Source organism: Helianthus annuus, chromosome 9, assembly GCF_002127325.2.
Source record: "Helianthus annuus cultivar XRQ/B chromosome 9, HanXRQr2.0-SUNRISE, whole genome shotgun sequence".
NCBI lineage: Eukaryota > Viridiplantae > Streptophyta > Magnoliopsida > Asterales > Asteraceae > Helianthus > Helianthus annuus.
In genome coordinates, this window is record NC_035441.2 from 172,478,666 (window position 1) to 172,499,107 (window position 20,442).

The 20,442-nt window shown below is 38.5% G+C and overlaps 1 protein-coding gene across 2 annotated transcripts; it reads right to left on the bottom strand.

Moving 5' to 3' along the window:
* Nucleotides 1–468: 468 nt before the first annotated feature.
* On the bottom strand, nt 469–18,621 carry LOC110879611 (cytochrome P450 83B1). Of its 2 annotated transcripts, none has more exons than XM_035977874.1 (2): nt 17,688–18,602; nt 469–4,927 (listed from the first exon to the last, which is right to left on the bottom strand). In XM_035977874.1, the coding sequence occupies exon 2, from the start codon at nt 2,875–2,877 to the stop codon at nt 982–984; it is 1,896 nt and encodes a 631-aa protein (XP_035833767.1). In that variant the 5' UTR covers nt 2,878–4,927; nt 17,688–18,602; the 3' UTR covers nt 469–981. The 2 variants fall into 2 exon arrangements, with proteins under 2 accessions (XP_035833767.1, XP_021983800.1); XM_022128108.2 differs by lacking the exon at nt 469–4,927 and adding an exon at nt 16,047–16,700 and having other exon boundaries at nt 17,688–18,621.
* Nucleotides 18,622–20,442: the final 1,821 nt, after the last annotated feature.

Sequence of the window (20,442 nt, forward strand, 5' to 3'; positions counted from 1 at the left end):
TACCTGACCTTTCGGGTTTGAAGGGGTAACTTTGCGGTTTGGCCCTCGGTTAATTACAACTAAGGACCTCGTGTTATTTACCCGCGTTGTTGAGTCTCGGTTAGTTTATTAATTATTCAGAAAGTCTTAACTTTCATTATTGACGCTTTTAACCCTTCTCATACGAATTTGATTATAACTTTCTCGTTTTAAAACGGAACTTCGCGGAATTTATACTATATGTTCTAGTGAGCGTATAATACTGTTACAAAGCCTCGGGAGCGTTAAAGGGTCACTCAGAGGTATTATTAAACATGTTGACACAGTTAACCCCTGTAGCTTGTAATCTCTCACTTTCTTCCGTGTTTCGCTTCCGTACGATCCATGATTTATTCGTTTGAAGGTACAAGCACCATTTAGGGTTACTATACAGTATATTTACCCTTGTTTGACATTTATAACCCTCGAATTTATATACTTTCAAGGTTTGTCAATATTAGTCCTTTATTTAATATCAATGCCACGTGTAAACAAATGACACGTGTTAACACATTATTGGACACAAAAATTTGAGGTGTTACACTTGTGCAGACGTAGTAATAGCTTGGCTCATATCAAGGACGTACAAATCATTTATCCTTGGAGCTGACAAGAGAATCCATTCTTTTGGAATTTTGAAGCCGGGTTTCAGCACATAACATCCATTAGCATCAAAGTGTACTGAGAATTGCTTGTCACAAATTTGAGAAACACTAAGAAGATTGTGATCAAGTTGTTGCACAAAGTTGATCTTGTCAAAGCTGACAGTCCCGTTGGATATCATTCCTTCACCCGTAATATAACCACCCTTATCTCCAGCAAAAGCAACATAACCTCCTCTAATAGATTTGACGTCGTAGAGAAGCTTCATGTCGCCTGTCATGTGCCTGGATGCCCCACTATCAACAATCCAATGACTACTGATAGTTCCTCCTGGAACACCCTGCACATGAACTTAATTGATTAGTTGGAGATGGGGACCCAAGCCATTGTGGTCTTGGGTCTTCCATTTTCATCAATAACAATAACTTCTTGTCTTTGATGATTGGTAAATTGTGATGGTCCCCCTGATTCAGTAACCGTTTTTGGTTTCCAGGTCTGTTTTGTTTTACCAGTGTTATTCTTTAAAATTTTAACTTCATGGTTGTCTGAAGTTTTTGAATTTTCTGGTTTGACAGAAACAGATGTTTTGTTAACCACATCGGTTTTAATCGCCTTTTCAATTTTCTTGACCTGTTGGCGTTTCTGTTTCTTTTCCCTTTCTTTTACAAGGCGGGGATCTTGTTTTACCGAAACAGTTTGCCTGTGGTCAGTTTGGTCACGGGGAACATCAACTTTTCCTTTTTGTTTATGAAGATATGGACAATTTCGAATTATATGTCCAATTGTTCCACACTCAAAACATGATCTTCGTTCAACAAACCCCGAAGTATCATGTGATTGTCTTGCCGATGATGATGAACTTTGTGATCCCGAGGTACTAGGTTTTGAACTACTTGGTTCATTTCTTTTCTGTACAGTTGCTTTCTTAACAAAATCTAAGTTAGATTTGTTTTCAAACGTTTCGATTTTGTCCGTTCCCGTCGATTTCACAAAGTTTACATTTTTGTTCTTCTTTTGATTCGGCTTCTTTTGTGTTTGAGTCGGTGATTTTCCTTTTGGCTTGGTGTGATTTTGCTGTTTCTGCACTGTTGGTAATTTCTTATTGCCAAATTGTTTTCGAGTTTCGGCCTTTGGAATAGGAGGACACTGTGTAACTGTAACACATGGTCCTGTCTTTCCTAAAAACTTACTTGTCGAATTTTCAAAGACTTTACTTATTAAAGATTGATTAACATTCTTAATAGGAAAATCTTTGTCAGAGTAGATTTTATCATCACCAACAAGGGTGTACAGCAAGTTCACACTCTCCGACTCTTTTGCAGACGAGGACTCGATTGCAACAGTCTTAGCGGGTTTTGTAGGAGGATCACATAGAATGTAATTCTCGAGAGGTATGTTCTCATCTTTGACTACCGCATCAGACTTTGCTGGGACAGCATCATCAGATTCATCATCAAAAGAATCAGCATCCTCAGTAATGACTAGAGGATCCTGATTCAGTTCAGCAGATGACACACATGTATCTGCTAATACATATGAATCTGATGATACTTCTTTCTTGTATCCGAGCCCTGTAGCAAACTCCTTTACATCTAGAGGAACAGATGGTTCAAAGAACACTCTATCCTCCTCGTCAGGCATTGCATCATAATTGTGTCTCACTGGTGGTGGACATTTCTTGTAGCCTATGCATGTGACATCCCGTTTCTCTTTCTGAACGTCAATGATGTGATCCAACACATAGCTAGAGCTCAAATAACTGTCTAGCTTAAGTTGGATCGCCTCACTTTCGGTTTTCACACAAGCCATCTCTTTTTGCATAATCTCAAGGCGAGATATATACAAATTAATGTCAGTTTGTTTTCTGGAAACCATTTTAGTTAGCTCGGTTTTATCTTTCTTTAACTTTTCAATTACCGATTTAAACTCCTTTTCATGGTTTTCATAGAACATATTGGCTTCAGTGCATTTTGAAAGATCCACGGTCAACTTTTGATTGTGGATGAATGTCACATCATACTTTTCTTGCAAAGCCTCGTGTTTGCTTTGCAATTCACACCACTTGGCATTCAAAGAAACATGTTTGTCTTGCAAGTCAAACAAACTAGCTTGTAAAGCATCATGTTTGCCTTGCAACTCAGACATGTTTGCCTCTAAATCAGTACATTTAACATGCAAACTATCACAATTATCACAATTAATAGCAGTGGGTTTATCGACACATACCTGACTTGATGAACTGTCGACATTAGCCATAAAGGCTGAATGGAGAGAAGACGAAGAATAAGCAGCTTGATCCACCAGGATAGATCTTCTTTGAGTTCCTGCTGCAGTTTCCTCCAAAAGCTCATCAATATCTGTATCGACTGACGCATTTGATGTCTCACCCACATGATCATCGCCTGAACTTGAGGATTCTTCATCTGAACTCCTGCTATATCCCGAAGAGTCTTCATCCTAAGAAGATTCACCACCATTGGCGGAAGATTCTCCACCACTGGTGTGAACTAAATCCTTAACCACTTCAGCAAAACATGCTGTTCCATCTGGAGCATCACCACTCAACTGGATTGACCAGTCATAACCTTCATCCACTTGAACCACAAGTGCCCTGTTGGCATTTGATGTTCCAGCTTGACTCTGGTTGTTGACAGGTATCAATGTACGTTCATTGTTCCTGTTCTGGTTATGCTGATTGCCTTGGTTTCTGAAGGGATTCTGGTTCCCATGCTGTGCTGGCTTTGTACATTCCCTTTTAAAGTGACCCCGTTCACCACAATTGAAGCATTTTACTGCCTGTTTATCGAAACCATACTTGGTGTCTTTCTTGCTTTCCAAGCTGGTTCTGCCAGTACTTTCCATGAAATCCTTTGCCCTTCTTACAGCACTAGCAAAGGCCCACTTGATATCCATCAAGTCCATCTCTTCCTTATCAATCTGCCGATAGTCTTCTTGTGTCAGATTAATGTTGCCAATCTGACCTTCCACTAACCCACAGTACGCGCTCACTACAGTGTTAAGCAGCTCCATGTGTTCCCTTGCTACTTCTACACCGACCTTAGAGAAGCTTGAAGTGTCGAGCTGTACTGTGTTTGGTTTTGATTGCTGACCAGCAGATGATGTCCCTCCATAACACGCTTGTTGTTAAGCAGGAGGAGGAGGAGGTGGTTGTATTGGATTTCCATACATGTCTGTGGTGGGAGCTGGCTTAACAGGAACTTGTACTGGATTGCCATACATATCTGTGCTTGTGACAAACGCCGTTTGAAGTGGAGCATGTGGACCGGTTCTTGCAGACGAAGAACTGGAAGTTCCATAATACATTTCTGGATTTTGTGGCACTGGAACTCTTTTTGCCTTTAATGTTTCCTCCTGATCCTTGTTTTCTAAAAGCTGCACGAAGTCGTTGATGTTTGTAGTTCTCAAAACTCCGTTATACTTCAAGATTTCCAAGAAACTATTCCATTGGGGAGGCAAAGCATCAGCAAACTTCTTCACCACCTCTGTTGTAGTTGTCGCTACTCCAAAATTGTTCAACTCTGTAAGCAAGTGATAAAACCGGCTTGTCATGTCTCCCAAAGACTCCTTATCCATGCACGTGAAACCGTCAAATTCTTTCTTGAGAAGATCATGACGCAATTGACGTGTTGCTTCATTCCCTACTCCTCTGGTTTTCAACCCGTCCCACAACTTCTTCGTTGTCTTGAAACTGACAAACTGGTGATAGATATCTTTGCTTAACGCCTGAGTGAGAATGGCGTATGCTTTCTTTTCCAGATCATACGTTTTCTTTTGATCTTCAGGAAGATCGGCAAACGTAGCAGTATCTGAAGCAGCAACCTCTATAGCTTGATCAAAATCTGTAGTGAAACGTATCCACAGTTCGGTATTTTGACCAAGAACGTATGTACGAAATCTATCAACCCAGCCCGGATACTCGTTTAAGTGCATCAACTTTGGAGGTCGATTCAAACTTCCGGTTTCGCTTTCGCTCAATAAGATACTTTGAATGCTCGGAGTTTGATTTGATACTAATGCCCATTGACCTGTCGATATGGCATTTGCTTGTGAAGATGTCGATACCGGAGATTCGGCCCATGAAGGAGATAGACTTGTATTTGTGTACTTTCCACTATCTGGAGCCGGTGTACCCCACCATGAGGGAGTTGAACCTGTACTTGTGTATTTTCCACTATCTGGAGCCGGAGTTCCCCACCAACTTGGGTTCATGTTTGATAAGAAAAATGAATTCTATGTTAATATCTCGAAGGATAACAGCCAGCCGAAGGATCCCTGATCTAAAGACCTGAAAAACACAAACCTGTTAAACCTAAACAGACTAAGATCGAAGGATCAATACTTATTCGAAGGATCAACAGTGTTCGAAAGATCACTGTTGAATTTCGAACAATGATTTCGAAAGATTCACAATTGAAAGATCCTTATCTTTCGAATATATATCCTTCGAAAAGATTCCCTGGATCGAAGGATAAGTCTCAGTCTTCGAAGGATGTTCGAAGGATGATTATCTATCGAACTTCCTTTGATCGAAAGATGATCTTTCGACTTCGAAGGATATCCTTCGATCTCTACTGACACAGTTGACAAAAAGGTGACAGGTTGGTGAAAAGGTGATTGGTTGGTAGAAACTTTCGGCAGAAAGGTATGTTCAGACCATACCTTTTCTACCAAATCAGATTTGACTAATAAAATATTACCAAAAATGGAAGGATCTTATCCAGAAACCGGTCACCGGAGTAAGCCGGAATTTGGCCGGAAATCACCAAGTTTCTTAAAAACAAGTTTTAAGTTACCCAACCCGTTCTTTAACACACCCGGTTAGTTTAGAACACGTTTTTACGTCAAGAAATGCGAGAAAAACACTAAAAACGGGTGCTAAACCATGTGTCCAAACACTCCAAAGTCTTGTATAAACTCGGTTTTAACAAGGAAAAGAGCCAATATAACAACCCTCGATAAAACCGTCACCCTCATAATATTTCTAAACACCCTAATATATCTTTAAATATCTCAATATGTCTTTATATGTGCCCCGTATGTGAAAACCGAGCCCAAAATACAAAATCTATACATATAATAAAGTAAACCAATGTGTGACACGTGTCATTCATTGGATGCACCTATTTTTGGGTTTTCCCGCCTTTTTTTTCATATTTATTTTCTAATAATTTATCTTCTAATTTGTAGATAATATTAAATAGAAAAATGTTTATCTGATAATTATCCCTTTGAAATTTGAAAAGGATTTCACGCTTTTTTAGATTTTATTAAAATTCATGACTATATTATATAATTATAAGTTTGAATATATATATCAAAATTAAAAATTATTCTTCAAAAATTCAATTCTTCAAAAATTCAGTAACATCCATACTCTATATATACATTTAGAAAAATGTTAATAATTGCAAATAATACTAAATAGAAAAAATGTTAATTGAATACAAAAAAAATATAGGATATCATCAAATGTATATCGATTACTTAAATGAGTATACACATGCATGAGCGGTGATAAGGGTGTACGGGGAGGACCACCGCACAGGGTCTGTGATTTCGAGGGGCACGTGTTTTTTATTAAAAAAAACCCGATATCTATGTTAATTTTTTAAAATAGCATACCAAACATGCTCTTAGTGAGCCCAATACCCATTGGCATTAGCTTTAGGGCATGTTTGGCTAAGCTTTCTGAAAAAATTTATTGACTTATTGGCTTTTTGAAAAGTCAAAATTCTACAAAATGATGTTTGACAATATGGGTGTATGTGAGAGGAAAAAACCAATAAGTCAATAAGTCACTCCATACTGATTTTTCCAAAACCCCAATAAGTCTATAAGTTGTTTCAAAAAACATAACCAAACATTCTCTTACTGAGCCCAATACCCATTTTATTTTAAAATTAAATTATAATACTAAAACATTACGAAAGAACATATTTTTTCGAGCTCAAACAGGGTAAATGAATTCTTACAGACGACTCTGTACACATGTATGAGATTTTTTTATTATTATTATTAGTTTCATTATTTATCAAATATATATAAATGTCTCCGTCTTTGATTTGCATTTACAAGAAGTATTTATTATATAGTTTAAATTGTTCAACCCGTGTGACACACGGGGAACTAACCTAGTAACATATAAAATAAATTAAAAACAATAACTATTAAGTTGAGGCGGGCCGCATAGACCCACCCCAATATTTAACACGGGCCGCGCGGGGATGTGATCCGGATTTGTTTGGGTTTTAAAGATAAAGCGGGCCGCGAGCAAGATTGCTTAAGTCCATGCGGGCCGCGAGCGATCTGGAGTGTGGCACGACCCTGAGAGGCCACGTGTCATAGCACGCGTTGAACCTAGGTGGTGACCCGGATCAGCTAGCCTAGACCCCTATGCCATGTGGGCCGCGTAAGGCCTGGCCTTAACTTTACGCGGGCCGCGAGGATGTCCGATTTCAGCACTATAAATAGAAGGCAACGGGCCTTCAGTCCGTTCGCTCAACTTCTTTCTTTCTTTCTTAATTTTCTGAATAGTATACACTATACCCGGGCATTATACCCCCTAAAATAGCGAGATTCTGCTACGATGTAAGTATTATAACCCCTGGAGACGTATTAGATACGCTGCCCGATTGATCTAGGGTTCCGTAACGGCTGTCGTGGTTCTGCCCGACGTAGTCGTTGGAATGCCGTCTCGGGGAGGGTATTACTAATGTTAAAATGGGTTATTATACTAACACACGTGCATTTGTGTAATTTATAGATTATCTCCAGGAAACCCTTACGAAAAACCTAAAACAGCAATGTGAGTTGATTCACTTTTTGTAAACCTTTTTGTTTACTGTTTTTACAAAACCTCACTTAATTACATATATACAAAGCAGTTATTGAGTATTTGTAAAGAATACAATTATAGTGGATATGTTGGGGTTTTGTATACAAAATTGGTTACTGGCATGGTAACATCCCATATGTTGAGTATGACCGTACCACTGATGTTAATTGTGATGTCTTGGATACAAATGTAATTGCGGATGTGCCCTCAATACTGCAAATTGGTTTTTACTTAAACTTGATTAAACTGGGGATCACTCACCAGTATTTCCCACTGACAAAATGTTTTTAAAACGCGTTTCAGGTAACAAAATGTGAAAGCCAAATAGAAGCCAGCTGGACAGCACTAGAGGCTTGGAAAAGTGGCAATAAAGTTACCTAATAATAAAATGGATGTTTTTATTCAAATAAATAGGATTTATTCCTATGAAACGTGTGTATTGAAAACTTGGGTTTTACCCATATGTTTAATGTTATAAAACATGGTGGTTTACTCTGATTAAAATATTTCCTAACTACGGTCCTGATGAAAATTTCCGCTGCCAAATTGGACAAATAAATGTGATACCACCGAAACTGGCTCACGGCCGCCCGTTCCCGGGAACAAGGGATTGGGGGCTGTAAGGTGGTATCAGAGCTATGCCACTGATTCAGCCACAGAAGTGTTCTGCTGACATCAAAATTCAAAGTGTTAGGAAATAAATTATGGAAATACGTGTATGATTGTATTTCTTGCTATGTGTTGTCTGACTATTTGTTAGTTTACAGTATGAGTGACCAAGGACCTTCTGACGCCTATCGTCAACTGTCTGGTTCGCCTAAGAGCGAAGGCACCTCTTCTTCTCAGCCTGCCCTCTCAGGGTATTCTGCTGACACAGAAGAAGGGATCTTTGTGTTTAAGGCTCAGTCTGAAGAGCCATTTCCTCAGAAAAAGAGGGGATGGTTCAGTAGGGGAGCGCACGAGCGTAGGAAAAGAATGAAAAAGTTGCAGGAACAGCGAGTGTTAGCCGCAGCAAAAAGAGAAACTGATGCTTATAATCAGGATATGCTCAATAGGGGTATCGCTAATATCCATATTTTAGCAACCACTGCTGCTGACCCAAACCTGGAACAAATGCTAGCACCACAACCACAAAATCCTGACCAACCCATGGAAGTAGAAGACCAGATAGAAATGCCTGATTACAACCCGGAGGAGATACCTAGGGTACCTGCACCTGATCCTCTAGACCCAAACAATTACGACCCCTGGTGGGACGATGTTAGGGACTACGTACAACAAAACCCAATACAGGAAAATGTGCCAATGCCCAACTTAGGAGCTTATCCAGGGTTAGATCCTCAAGATCCCTACAACATTAGTGACGCATACGTTAGGGAAATTTTAGAGAATCCATACCCGTACCAGGCCCCTATGCCTCCGTATCAGGAACCCGTACCTCAGTTTCCAAACCCAGTCCTAGAACCTGCACCCCCAATGAGTGCAGAAAATGTCCAGGAACTTAGGACTTTTGGGGAGGAAATTTTAGAAAGCAGTGATCGTATGCGACAGGTGGGAGAACGCCTCGTATGGAAATACGATGAGCGTAATATGGATTTTTTGATGAATCCATATCAGTGAAGGTGATGGCAGAAACGGTAGTAGTAATAATAATAATAATAAAATAATATATGTGTGTATGTGTTATATAAAAAAAAAACTACGGATGCTTATTATTAGCATTGTAGCTTTACATTTCAGCCGGTATTGTAATTTAAATTTCAGTACTAGTGTGTAATGATGCATACTATATAAATAGAGCAAAAGTCGCAATGCTCGACGTTTTTGGTTAAACGTGCGTGTCATGTAATTGGCTATATTCAAATATTAATTGTGATATTAATATTTGGTAAATTGTTTAAAATTCAGATGGCCGACGAAGGAAATCAAGATAATCTGAATAACGATAACCAGAGTAACATTAACGTGGTTAATGAGAATCCGGACAACAATAACAATGGAAACCAAATGGATAATAGTGCCGTTCAACATATAGTGGCACAAGGAATTATAGATGCAATGCCATTTATTATTCAAACGGTTCAAGAAGCGAATAATAAAAGTAAGCATAGCAGTAAACGACCAAGTGAACCGGAACACAGCGTGAACAATGGACCCGTACTTCAAGCGCCCATTCCCAAAAGAAGAAGAACCATGTCATATGGTTGTTCTTACAAGGAATTCTGGTCCTGTAAACCAATAGAATTTTCGGGCAATGAAGGACCCATTGCAGCTCTACGCTGGATGGAGAAAACTGAGGCCGTTTTAAAAATAAGCAAATGTGCTGAAGAAGATAAGATAATGTTTGCTTCAAATCTGTTTAAAAACGCAGCCTTAGAATGGTGGAACACTATCCTCCAGTCAAGAGGAAGTGATAGAATTTATAACATGGAATGGGAGGAATTTAAGAATATGGTAGAAAGGAAATTCTGCCCTCCCAATGAAAAGGAACAAATAGCAAATAAGTTTCTGAATCTAAGAATGACCGGAGTAGACAGTAAGGGTTACACTACCACATTCTTTGAATATGCTAGGATAGTACCTACCCTTGCATCACCTGAACCGGTATTAATCTCCCGTTATATCTGGGGATTAATTGGAGAGATTAGACATGTAGTCAAGGCAGTTAGACCCCAAACCATAGAGGAAGTTGTAGAACTAGCCAATACCTTGACAGATGAGTTAATCCGTACTAGAGAAGAAGACCAGAGGAGAAACCTAACCCAAAGGCTTACCCAAGAATTCCGTTCTGGGAATTCCAATCGTAGGAATGTAGGTTCTACCTCTGCACCCTACTGCAAAGCCTGCAGAAAGAAGCATTCTGGAAGATGCTCTACTTACTGTAATTTTTGCAAGGCCCCAGGACACAAGGAAGAGAATTGCAAGAAGAAATACAGTAATGGAATGTGTTTCAATTGTGGAGAAAAAGGTCACATTAGGACAAACTGTCCGAAATTGGCTCCGGCTGCAACCAACAAAAATCCTAAAAATGCTAGAGCATTCGTGCTAACTGCAGACGAAGCTAGACTAATTCCGGACGTCATTGCTGGTACGTTTTTAGTTAATGATATTTTTGTTAAAGTATTATTTGACTCTGGTGCCAACCAAAGTTTTATTAATACTTCATTTTGCAAACTCCTAAATCAATCATTAACTAAACTACCACAAGAATGTCTAGTAGAAACAGCAAATGGAGAAACCATTAAGATTTCTGAAATCTTGCAAGGAGCGAGAATAGAAATTTTTAATCAAAAATTTATTGCAAACCTTTACCCAATGAATCTGGTAGGATTTGATGTCGTATTAGGAATGGATTGGTTAATAGCCAATAAAGCCAATATCTTATGTGATCAAAAGTCAATACAGATAAAATCACCAAGAGGTGAAAAGATCACAATTAAAGGAGATAAACCATCTAGATCCACTAAATTCATCTCTGTAATGAAAACTGCAAGTTGTATAAGGAAAGGATCTATAGTGTATTTGATTTCTATAATCACTAACACTAAAGGAAAAGAATTAAAAGACATTCCAGTAGTGTCCCAATTTCAGATGTCTTTCCAGAAGAATTGCCAGGACTACCGCCAGACAGGGAAGTTGAATTCAGAATTCACCTGTTACCAGGAACAGCACCGATTGCCAAAGCACCTTACCGTTTGGCACCCGCTGAAATGCAAGAACTAAAGAAACAATTAGACGAATTGTTGGAAAAAGGATTTATACAGCCAAGTTCATCGCCATGGGGAGCGCCGATTTTATTTGTTAAAAAGAAGGACGGATCAATGCGTATGTGCATTGACTACCGTGAATTGAACAAAGTCACAATTAAGAATCGGTATCCATTACCGAGGATCGCTGATTTGTTTGATCAACTTCAAGGAGCTCGATTTTTCTCTAAAATCGATTTAAGATCAGGATATCATCAATTAAAGGTACAGGAAGAGGATATTCCTAAAACCGCATTCAGAACAAGGTATGGTCATTATGAATTTACTGTCATGCCATTTGGTTTAACCAATGCCCCAGCCGCATTTATGGACATGATGAACCGAATATGTAAGTCATATTTGGATAAATTCATAATTGTTTTCATAGATGATATTCTAATTTACTCTAAAAGTAAAGAAGAGCATGCAAAGCACTTGCATTTACTTTTAAGTCTATTGAGAAAGGAAAAGCTTTATGCTAAATTTTCAAAGTGTGAGTTTTGGTTAGAACAAGTACAATTCCTCGGACATTTAGTTAACCATGAAGGAATTCATGTAGATCCAACAAAGATCGAGGCAATTACCAAATGGAAAACCCCAGAGTCACCAACTGAAGTTAGAAGTTTCTTAGGATTGGTCGGTTATTATAGAAGATTTATTCAAAATTTTTCTAGAATAGCCATTCCTTTAACTAAGTTAACCTGTAAATCTGTTAAGTTTGAATGGGGACCAAAACAAGAAGAAGCCTTTAGAATCCTTAAGCAAAGATTAACCCATACACCCATACTAGCGTTACCAGAAGGAACTGAAGACTTTGTAGTTTTTTGTGATGCTTCTAAGTTAGGTTATGGATGCGTATTGATGCAACGTCAAAAGGTTATAGCTTATGCATCTAGACAGCTTAAGAGTCATGAAGGAAATTATTCGACCCATGATTTGGAATTAGGAGCCATAATTTTTGCCCTTAAGATTTGGAGACATTATCTTTATGGTAGTAAGTTTACCATATTCACGGATCATAAGAGTTTAAGATATGTCTTCGGGCAAAAAGAATAATATGAGACAGAGACGCTGGATGGAATTACTTAGTGATTATGATTGTGATATCCAGTATCATGCAGGAAAAGCCAATGTGGTGGCTGATGCTTTAAGTCGAAAATATCACGAAAAGCCAAAAAGGGTACGTTCTCTTAAATTAAATCTACAAGTAGATTTAAACAATCAAATTAGAAAAGCACAAAAATCAGTAATCAAGGAGGATACTGAAAAATTAAAAGGAATGATTAAGGAATTAGAACAAGGAACAGATGGAATTTGGAGGTTCCATAAAAAGAGAATGTGGATACCTAAATTAGGAAATTTACGTCACCGTATATTAGAAGAAGCCCATAAGTCTAAATATACGATGCATCCAGGAAGTGATAAAATGTACCAGGATTTAAGGAAAAATTTCTGGTGGATAGGAATGAAAAAGGATGTAGCAGCTTATGTTTCTAAATGTTTAACTTGCTCACAAGTGAAAGCTGAACATCAGAAACCCTCAGGATTGTTACAACAATTAGAAATACCAGTTTGGAAATGGGAATTGATAACAATGGATTTTGTTACCAAATTGCCTAAAACAAGGAAAGGTAATGATACAATCTGGGTGATTGTAGATAGATTAACCAAGTCAGCTCATTTCTTACCAATGAAGGAAACCTTTAGTATGGAACAATTAGCCAAATTGTATGTAAATGAAATTGTTTCATTACATGGCATTCCTTTATCAATTGTTTCTGATAGGGATAGCCGTTTTACCTCTCATTTTTGGTCAAGTTTCCAAAAAGCAATGGGAACCAGGTTAAATCTAAGCACAGCTTATCATCCTCAAACGGACGGACAAAGTGAAAGGACAATTCAGACAATGGAGGACATGCTTAGAGCTTGTGTAATTGATTTTGGAGGTAATTGGGACGAACACTTACCTTTAATAGAATTTTCTTATAATAACAGTTATCACACAAGTATCAATGCTGCACCATTCGAAGCACTTTATGGACGAAAGTGCAGAACCCCAGTCTGTTGGGCAGAAATTGAGGAAAAACAATTATCTGGACCTGAAGTAGTACAAGAAACAACTGACAAAATCATTCAAGTCAAGGAACGACTGAAAGCAGCACGTGATCGACAAAAGAGTTATGCCGATAACAGACGCAAACCATTAGAATTTCAAGTAGGAGATAAAGTATTATTGAAAGTCTCTCCGTGGAAAGGAGTGGTAAGATTCATCAAGAGAGGAAAGCTAAGTCCTAGGTATATTGGACCTTTCAAAATTCTTAAAAGAATAGGACCTGTAGCCTATCAGCTACAACTGCCAGAGGAAATGGCAGGAATACATGATGTATTTCATGTATCTAATCTCAAAAAGTGTTTAACTGATGAATCACTCGTAGTACCTCTCAAAGATATAGAGGTTAATGAACAACTCAAATTTGTAGAAAAGCCTCTACAGATTGAAGATAGAAAAATTAAAAATCTCAAGCATAAGAGATTAGTTCTGGTCAAAGTGAAATGGGACTCCAAAAGAGGACCTGAATACACGTGGGAACTGGAATCAGAAATGCAAAAGAAATATCCACACTTGTTCCAGTAGATCTCGAGGACGAGCTCTAAAACAAGGTGGGGAGGATATAACAACCCTCGATAAAACCGACACCCTCATAATATTTCTAAACACCCTAATATATCTTTAAATATCTCAATATGTCTTTATATGTGCCCCGTATGTGAAAACCGAGCCCAAAATACAAAATAACATATAAAATAAATTAAAAACAATAACTATTAAGTTGAGGCGGGCCGCATAGACCCACCCCAATATTTAACGCGGGCCGCATGGGGATGTGATCCGGATTTGTTTGGGTTTTAAAGATAAAGCGGGCCGCGAGCAAGATTGCTTAAGTCCATGCGGGCCGCGAGCGATCTGGAGTGTGGCACGACCCTGAGAGGCCACGTGTCATAGCACGCGTTGAACCTAGGTGGTGACCCGAATCAGCTAGCCTAGACCCTTATGCCATGCGGGCTGCGTAAGGCCTGGCCTTAACTTCACGCAGGCCGCGAGGATGTCCGATTTCAGCACTATAAATAGAAGGCAACGGGCCTTCAGTCCGTTCGCTCAACTTCTTTCTTTCTTTCTTAATTTTCTGAATAGTATACACTATACCCGGGCATTATACCCCCTAAAATAGCGAGATTCTGCTACGATGTAAGTATTATAACTCCTGGAGACGTATTAGATACGCTGCCCGATTGATCTAGGGTTCCGTAACGGCTGTCGTGGTTCTGCCCGACGTAGTCGTTGGAATGCCGTCTCGGGGAGGGTATTACTAATGTTAAAATGGGTTATTATACTAACACACGTGCATTTGTGTAATTTATAGATTATCTCCAGGAAACCCTTACGAAAAACCTAAAACAACAATGTGAGTTGATTCACTTTTTGTAAACCTTTTTGTTTACTGTTTTTACAAAACCTCACTTAATTACATATATACAAAGCAGTTATTGAGTATTTGTAAAGAATACAATTATAGTGGATATGTTGGGGTTTTGTATACAAAATTGGTTACTGGCGTGGTAACATCCCATATGTTGAGTATGACCGTACCACTGATGTTAATTGTGATGTCTTGGATACAAATGTAATTGCGGATGTGCCCTCAATACTGCAAATTGGTTTTTACTTAAACTTGATTAAACTGGGGATCACTCACCAGTATTTCCCACTGACAAAATGTTTTTAAAACGCGTTTCAGGTAACAAAATGTGAAAGCCAAATAGAAGCCAGCCGGACAGCACTGGAGGCTTGGAAAAGTGGCAATAAAGTTACCTAATAATAAAATGGATGTTTTTATTCAAATAAATAGGATTTATTCCTATGAAACGTGTGTATTGAAAACTTGGGTTTTACCCATATGTTTAATGTTATAAAACATGGTGGTTTACTCTGATTAAAATATTTCCTAACTACGGTCCTGATGAAAATTTTCGCTGCCAAATTGGACAAATAAATGTGATACCACCGAAACTGGCTCACGGCCGCCCGCTCCCGGGAACAAGGGATTGGGGGCTGTGACAGCCAAAGCTCTGATACCACTTGTAGGTCCCTCGGAGGATGAGGTTTCCTAATCCTTGTATGCTAACCAACCCGGTTGTGCGGAATCCAACCGGAATGGCAAACCCAGATGAAACAAGCAAATACAAGACACACACTATTCACCGATTAACACCACTTGTATTAATACGTATGAAAGGTTCGGTTACAAGCTCAATGTCTACAAATCTGTTTTGCAAACTCTCTAAGTGTGTGTGTGTTCTCTGCAGAATGTGTCTCTCCCCTTGCTTGCTTAAAATGAAGTGAACACATTACATGGGTATATATACCCAACACAGATCGTCTGGTCGAAGGATCAGATAGACTGATCGAAGGATCATCTATCGATCTGAAACCTGTCGAAGGATCTACATATACCTCGAAGGTTGATCTATCGAGGTCCATCAACATCCATCGAAGGTTTATCTTTCGAGCTCATCGAAGGATCTAAACTATCCTTCGATGAGACATCCTTCGACACAGACATGTTACAATCAGGTTCTAACTGTTTGGCCAAGTCAAACCAGGGGGATGGTTGACCTGGTCAAACTTACAAGACTAACAAAGGGCATCGTCTTATATCATACAGAATAAAGACAAAGTACAGACACAAGTGCAACAACAAGTCTGAATCAAACATGACTCTCTACACACACGTGTGTGTGTGTATGTGTTATAGTAGGAACAATTTCTAGGCAAGAAGTAGATACTATAGTCAATTTCTTAATTGTGCTTACAAGTATACATGAGGTAAAAGGCAAAGTTCATTCCTCTTGTGCATGGTTATTCCTGGCATAACCTCAAGGTCTATATCTTCCTTCTTTATCCCATCAGGTAAACTCCAATCAAACAAGTAAAGAAGATTAGCAAGCAAAAGATCCACCGTAACCACTCCCATTGTCATTCCAGGACATATTCTCCTACCGGCTCCAAATGGAGTTAACTCAAAGTCGTTCCCTTTAAAGTCAATATCGCTACCCAAAAACCTCTCTGGCAAGAACTCCTCCGGGCTATCCCAAGATTTAGGATCTCTTCCTATAGCTAATGTATTGATGAAAACTAAGGTTTTTTGTTTAATTTTATATCCATTTAGGGTGGTTTCTTTTGTTGTTTCTCGAGGTACTAGAAGAGGAACAGTAGGATATAACCTCCAGATTTCTTTTACTACTGCCTTCATATAGATAAGTTTTGGAAGATCATCCTCATCTACTTTACTCTTCTTTCCAACAACATTTCTCACTTCTTCTTGTACTTTTTTCATTACTTTAGGGTTCTTTATTAAGGCAGTCATCGCCCAAACCACTGTAGCGGAACTAGTATCTGTTCCAGCTACAAGTACATCCTAAAAATGACAAAAGGAAATTGTTAAGACACCAAGACTCAAAATATACACAGAGGATTCTAAGCCTGAAAAACTAGCTAGACGGGATGCTTACGGTGATAGGTCAAAATGGTTTCAGGTATTATGATTTCTGAGCTAAATGGTTTCGGCAAAACGGGTCGTTTTAATATATATCAATTTGATTCGGGTCAAAAGGCGTTTAAACTAAAATACAGTTGGGTCCGAAATGAGTCATTTTAGGAAAAAAAAAATACAAAAGTAAGTTCACCGTATCTTTTTTTATGTTGACCAGTGGCAAAGGTGGAGATGGTTGTGGGGCAATGGTGGTGTGGTCAAGTACAAAGTGGTGTGGCCAGTGTTGTCAATGATGAGGCGACAGCGAAACAGAGACGAAGGTGGTGGAGTGGTGATGGTTGGCGCGTCGTTGACAACGATGGCGGAGGTGCCAACGATAAGGAGTAGGTGGTGAAAAATAATGAACATGGTTGATATTAACCTATTTGAACCCTTTTTATTTTAATAAGCTATATAATTGTTGCCTGTTTGACCCAATTGACTAATTCGTGTAGACTATCCCTACCATTACTACTACCACAACTACTACAAAAAATTGGCAAGCTCCCTACAAGCAATGGTTAAAACCGGTTGGTATTACAGGTTGAATTGGCTACCGGAGACATCACCGGTACGAAAGAGCCCCGTCTAATTAGGGTGTTTAGTTTTTGAATTGCCAAACAATCCGGACGGTAATGAACGAGTTTATACCCATGCTCAACTTTTGAGTTTTAAACGCTCCATTGGTAACTAAAACTTCATATTTATACTAATCACACGGTTGAACCACCTGGTAAAACCAGTAAAACTGTTTCTGAGCCCGAGCCGATTCAGTTTTGAAACCACCTACAAGGTGTTGCCTCCCACACCAAACTTTTTCATTAATTGTAAGCCTAAAATTTAGAAAAATGAAAAGAAAAAAGAAGTTATTACCATCAGCATGGCTTTAATGTGATCGTGCGTGAGGTTGAAGAGTTGATCTTGCTTGAGCCGTAGTAAAATGTCAACAAAATCCTCTTCTCCCTCCCGTGACTTGGTGTTTTCAGGCTTGAGGTGTTCATCAATGAGACTCTGGTAAAACAAATCAAAATATCGAAAACATTCATCTAGTCGTTTCGTCTTGCCCGATAACCTATCAACCAAACCCACAAAAGGCAAACCCGGCCAAAGATCTGAAGCAAAAAAATCCGCCATCATCGCCTGAACTTCGGTTAATCGATGAAGAACTTCCGTTCTGTCATGCCCATCTTGGTACGTCTTGCCAAAACCAACTCTCATCATAATAGTACTCGCTACACTCTTCATCATTTCACTCAAGTTTACCTCCTTAGACGAAAGAGCCAACTCATGGATCTTCTTCATGGCAGTTGTGACTTCATCTTCACGAATATGGCGAAAAGATTGAACTCGTTTAGGGCCTAACAAATGAAGCATAAAAATCTTTCTCATCTCTTTCCAGTAGTCATTGTAGGGTGAAAATATGACTTCGAGCCCATGGTAAGATACCTTTTGCTGGCCAACTAATGAAGGCCTACTGCAAAATATAAGATCTTGGGTTTTCATTACTTCTTTCGCTAAACTTGCTGAAGATACAACAATAACCGGGATGAAACCGAACCGGAGGGATACTATTGGACCATATGATTTGGATAGATTCCATAGGGAAGTATGGAGACTTGATTGTTCGATTTGGTGCAAGTTACCGATTAAAGGTAGTCCAAGAGGGCCTGGTGGATTGAATCTTGATTTGTTTAGGATGATTTTGGGAAGAAGGTAGATGAGAGATAAGAGGGGAAGAAACAGAAGAAGAAGAAGTAGTGACATGGTTAAAGATGTTTTGTGAACCACAACTAGCTAGTAGTTTAATTTGGTTACATATAGATAAGAATGTATGATATTTTCAAGAAAAAAGATAAGAATGTATGATAAGACATACGACTCTTCATCTTTTAGTTTCAACTAGTGTTTAACCCCACGTTACGGGCGCGGAGACGTAAAACCATATTAAGGAAACGACAATCAAAACCGGAAAATTGGAAAACAAAAACACGAATTATACGATCATGTGACATAAAACGTAGGAAAAACAAACTCAAACTTATATCACGAGCTGACGTAAAATATAGACGAACTCAACTTTGTAGAGAAAAATAAATACCCAACTAAATACCCAAAGGAATAAAAATTTAAATTATACTATAAGAAAAAACAAAAGAAAAAAAATCATCCAATACTTGGATCTGTTTGATGAAAGAGATGATACTCAAATGGTACTTTAGTAAATATGTTTATAATGAAGGTTTAATTGGCTACTGTAGCCAAGATGCTACCTAAATTGTTAATAGATAGTAATAGTAATTTTTGTAACCTTTCCAACTATAGTTTATTCAATTTTTGTATGATAGACATACGACTCTTCATCTTTTAATATCCGTGTGTTACACGTGTGGTCTCAAAGTAAATTATATTATTTAACAGCGTTGACATAATATTTTAAATGAAAAAAAAAAACATTCTATTACTTAGGTAATGTAAATTACAATGAATTGAAACGTCTCATTACTTAGGTAAATATGAATTATAATGAATTGAAAGAAATGAATCCGGAAAAAATCACAAGTTGTTAAAGATTTCTTTGTATACCACATTTGTTGTTTTATTTGTATATGTTTGCCATCCATGTTTAATATTAGTAGTTTGACTCCATCTTTGATTTTTACTCGTGATAAAGGGACTTACAATTGCCCATCATATGATGAAAACATAATACAATATATTGGATGTCATTTATGAGCATGAAGAAGGCTCATAGGATGGCTTCTTTTGTTAGTGTATTAAACAAATTCTACTTCTACCATTTTAACAATCAAAATTGTAAGCAAATTGTGAGTGTCCAACAACCTCTTAATTTAATTGGTATAAATCTGCAGGATCTTATTTGGTGTAATGTGGGCTCCGAGTCAAAGGCTTTGTTTTGGTTGGATTATTGGATTGGTGCACAACCGCTTTGTACTATGTTCCCTCTCATGTTCGCTCTTGAAGTTGATAAACTGTGTAATATTCCTCAAAGGGTGGTTTGGGAATCTGGGGGTGCAAGTTTCATGTGGTTATGGAAAAGGAATTTAATCTGTGATGATGAAATGTTTGAACTACAAAACCTCCTCGACATTCTCAATTCTTTTCGTCCTCATGATGGATCGGACACTTGGATCTGGAAGATGCAGTCCTCTTTCGGCTTCTCGGTGGCTGCGATCAAACAGGCAGCCGAGAGTTTTAATAGAAACATTCCAGATTTTATGTTTTTTTGGAATAACTTGGTTCCGAAAAAGGTGGGCATTGTCTCGTGGCGTGCCTTATCGGAACGGCTACCAACAAAAGCTGCATTGGAGACTCGAAATATAGATGTGGGGAATATATGATGCCCGCTATGTAATGATTACCCGGAAACTAGTGATCATTTATTTGCGGCATGTCACTTTTCGCAAGCGATTTGGTTGGTGATTGCACAATGGTGTAAAGTCCCACCACCGATTTTGTTTAGCCTTAAGGATGTGGTGGATATTCTATTTGCTGTATCGGGTTCAAAGAGAAAAAAGAAGCTCATCAACGCCATATTTCAAGTTGTGATTTGGAGTATTTGGAGGTTGAGGAATGAGGTCATCTTCCGACAGGTCGAGCCAACTATGTC

What these genes read in the sequence shown, in the direction of transcription:
- LOC110879611 (XM_035977874.1), bottom strand. Translation starts at nt 2,877, where the DNA reads ATGGCTAATGTCGACAGTTCATCAAGTCAGGTATGTGTCGATAAACCC.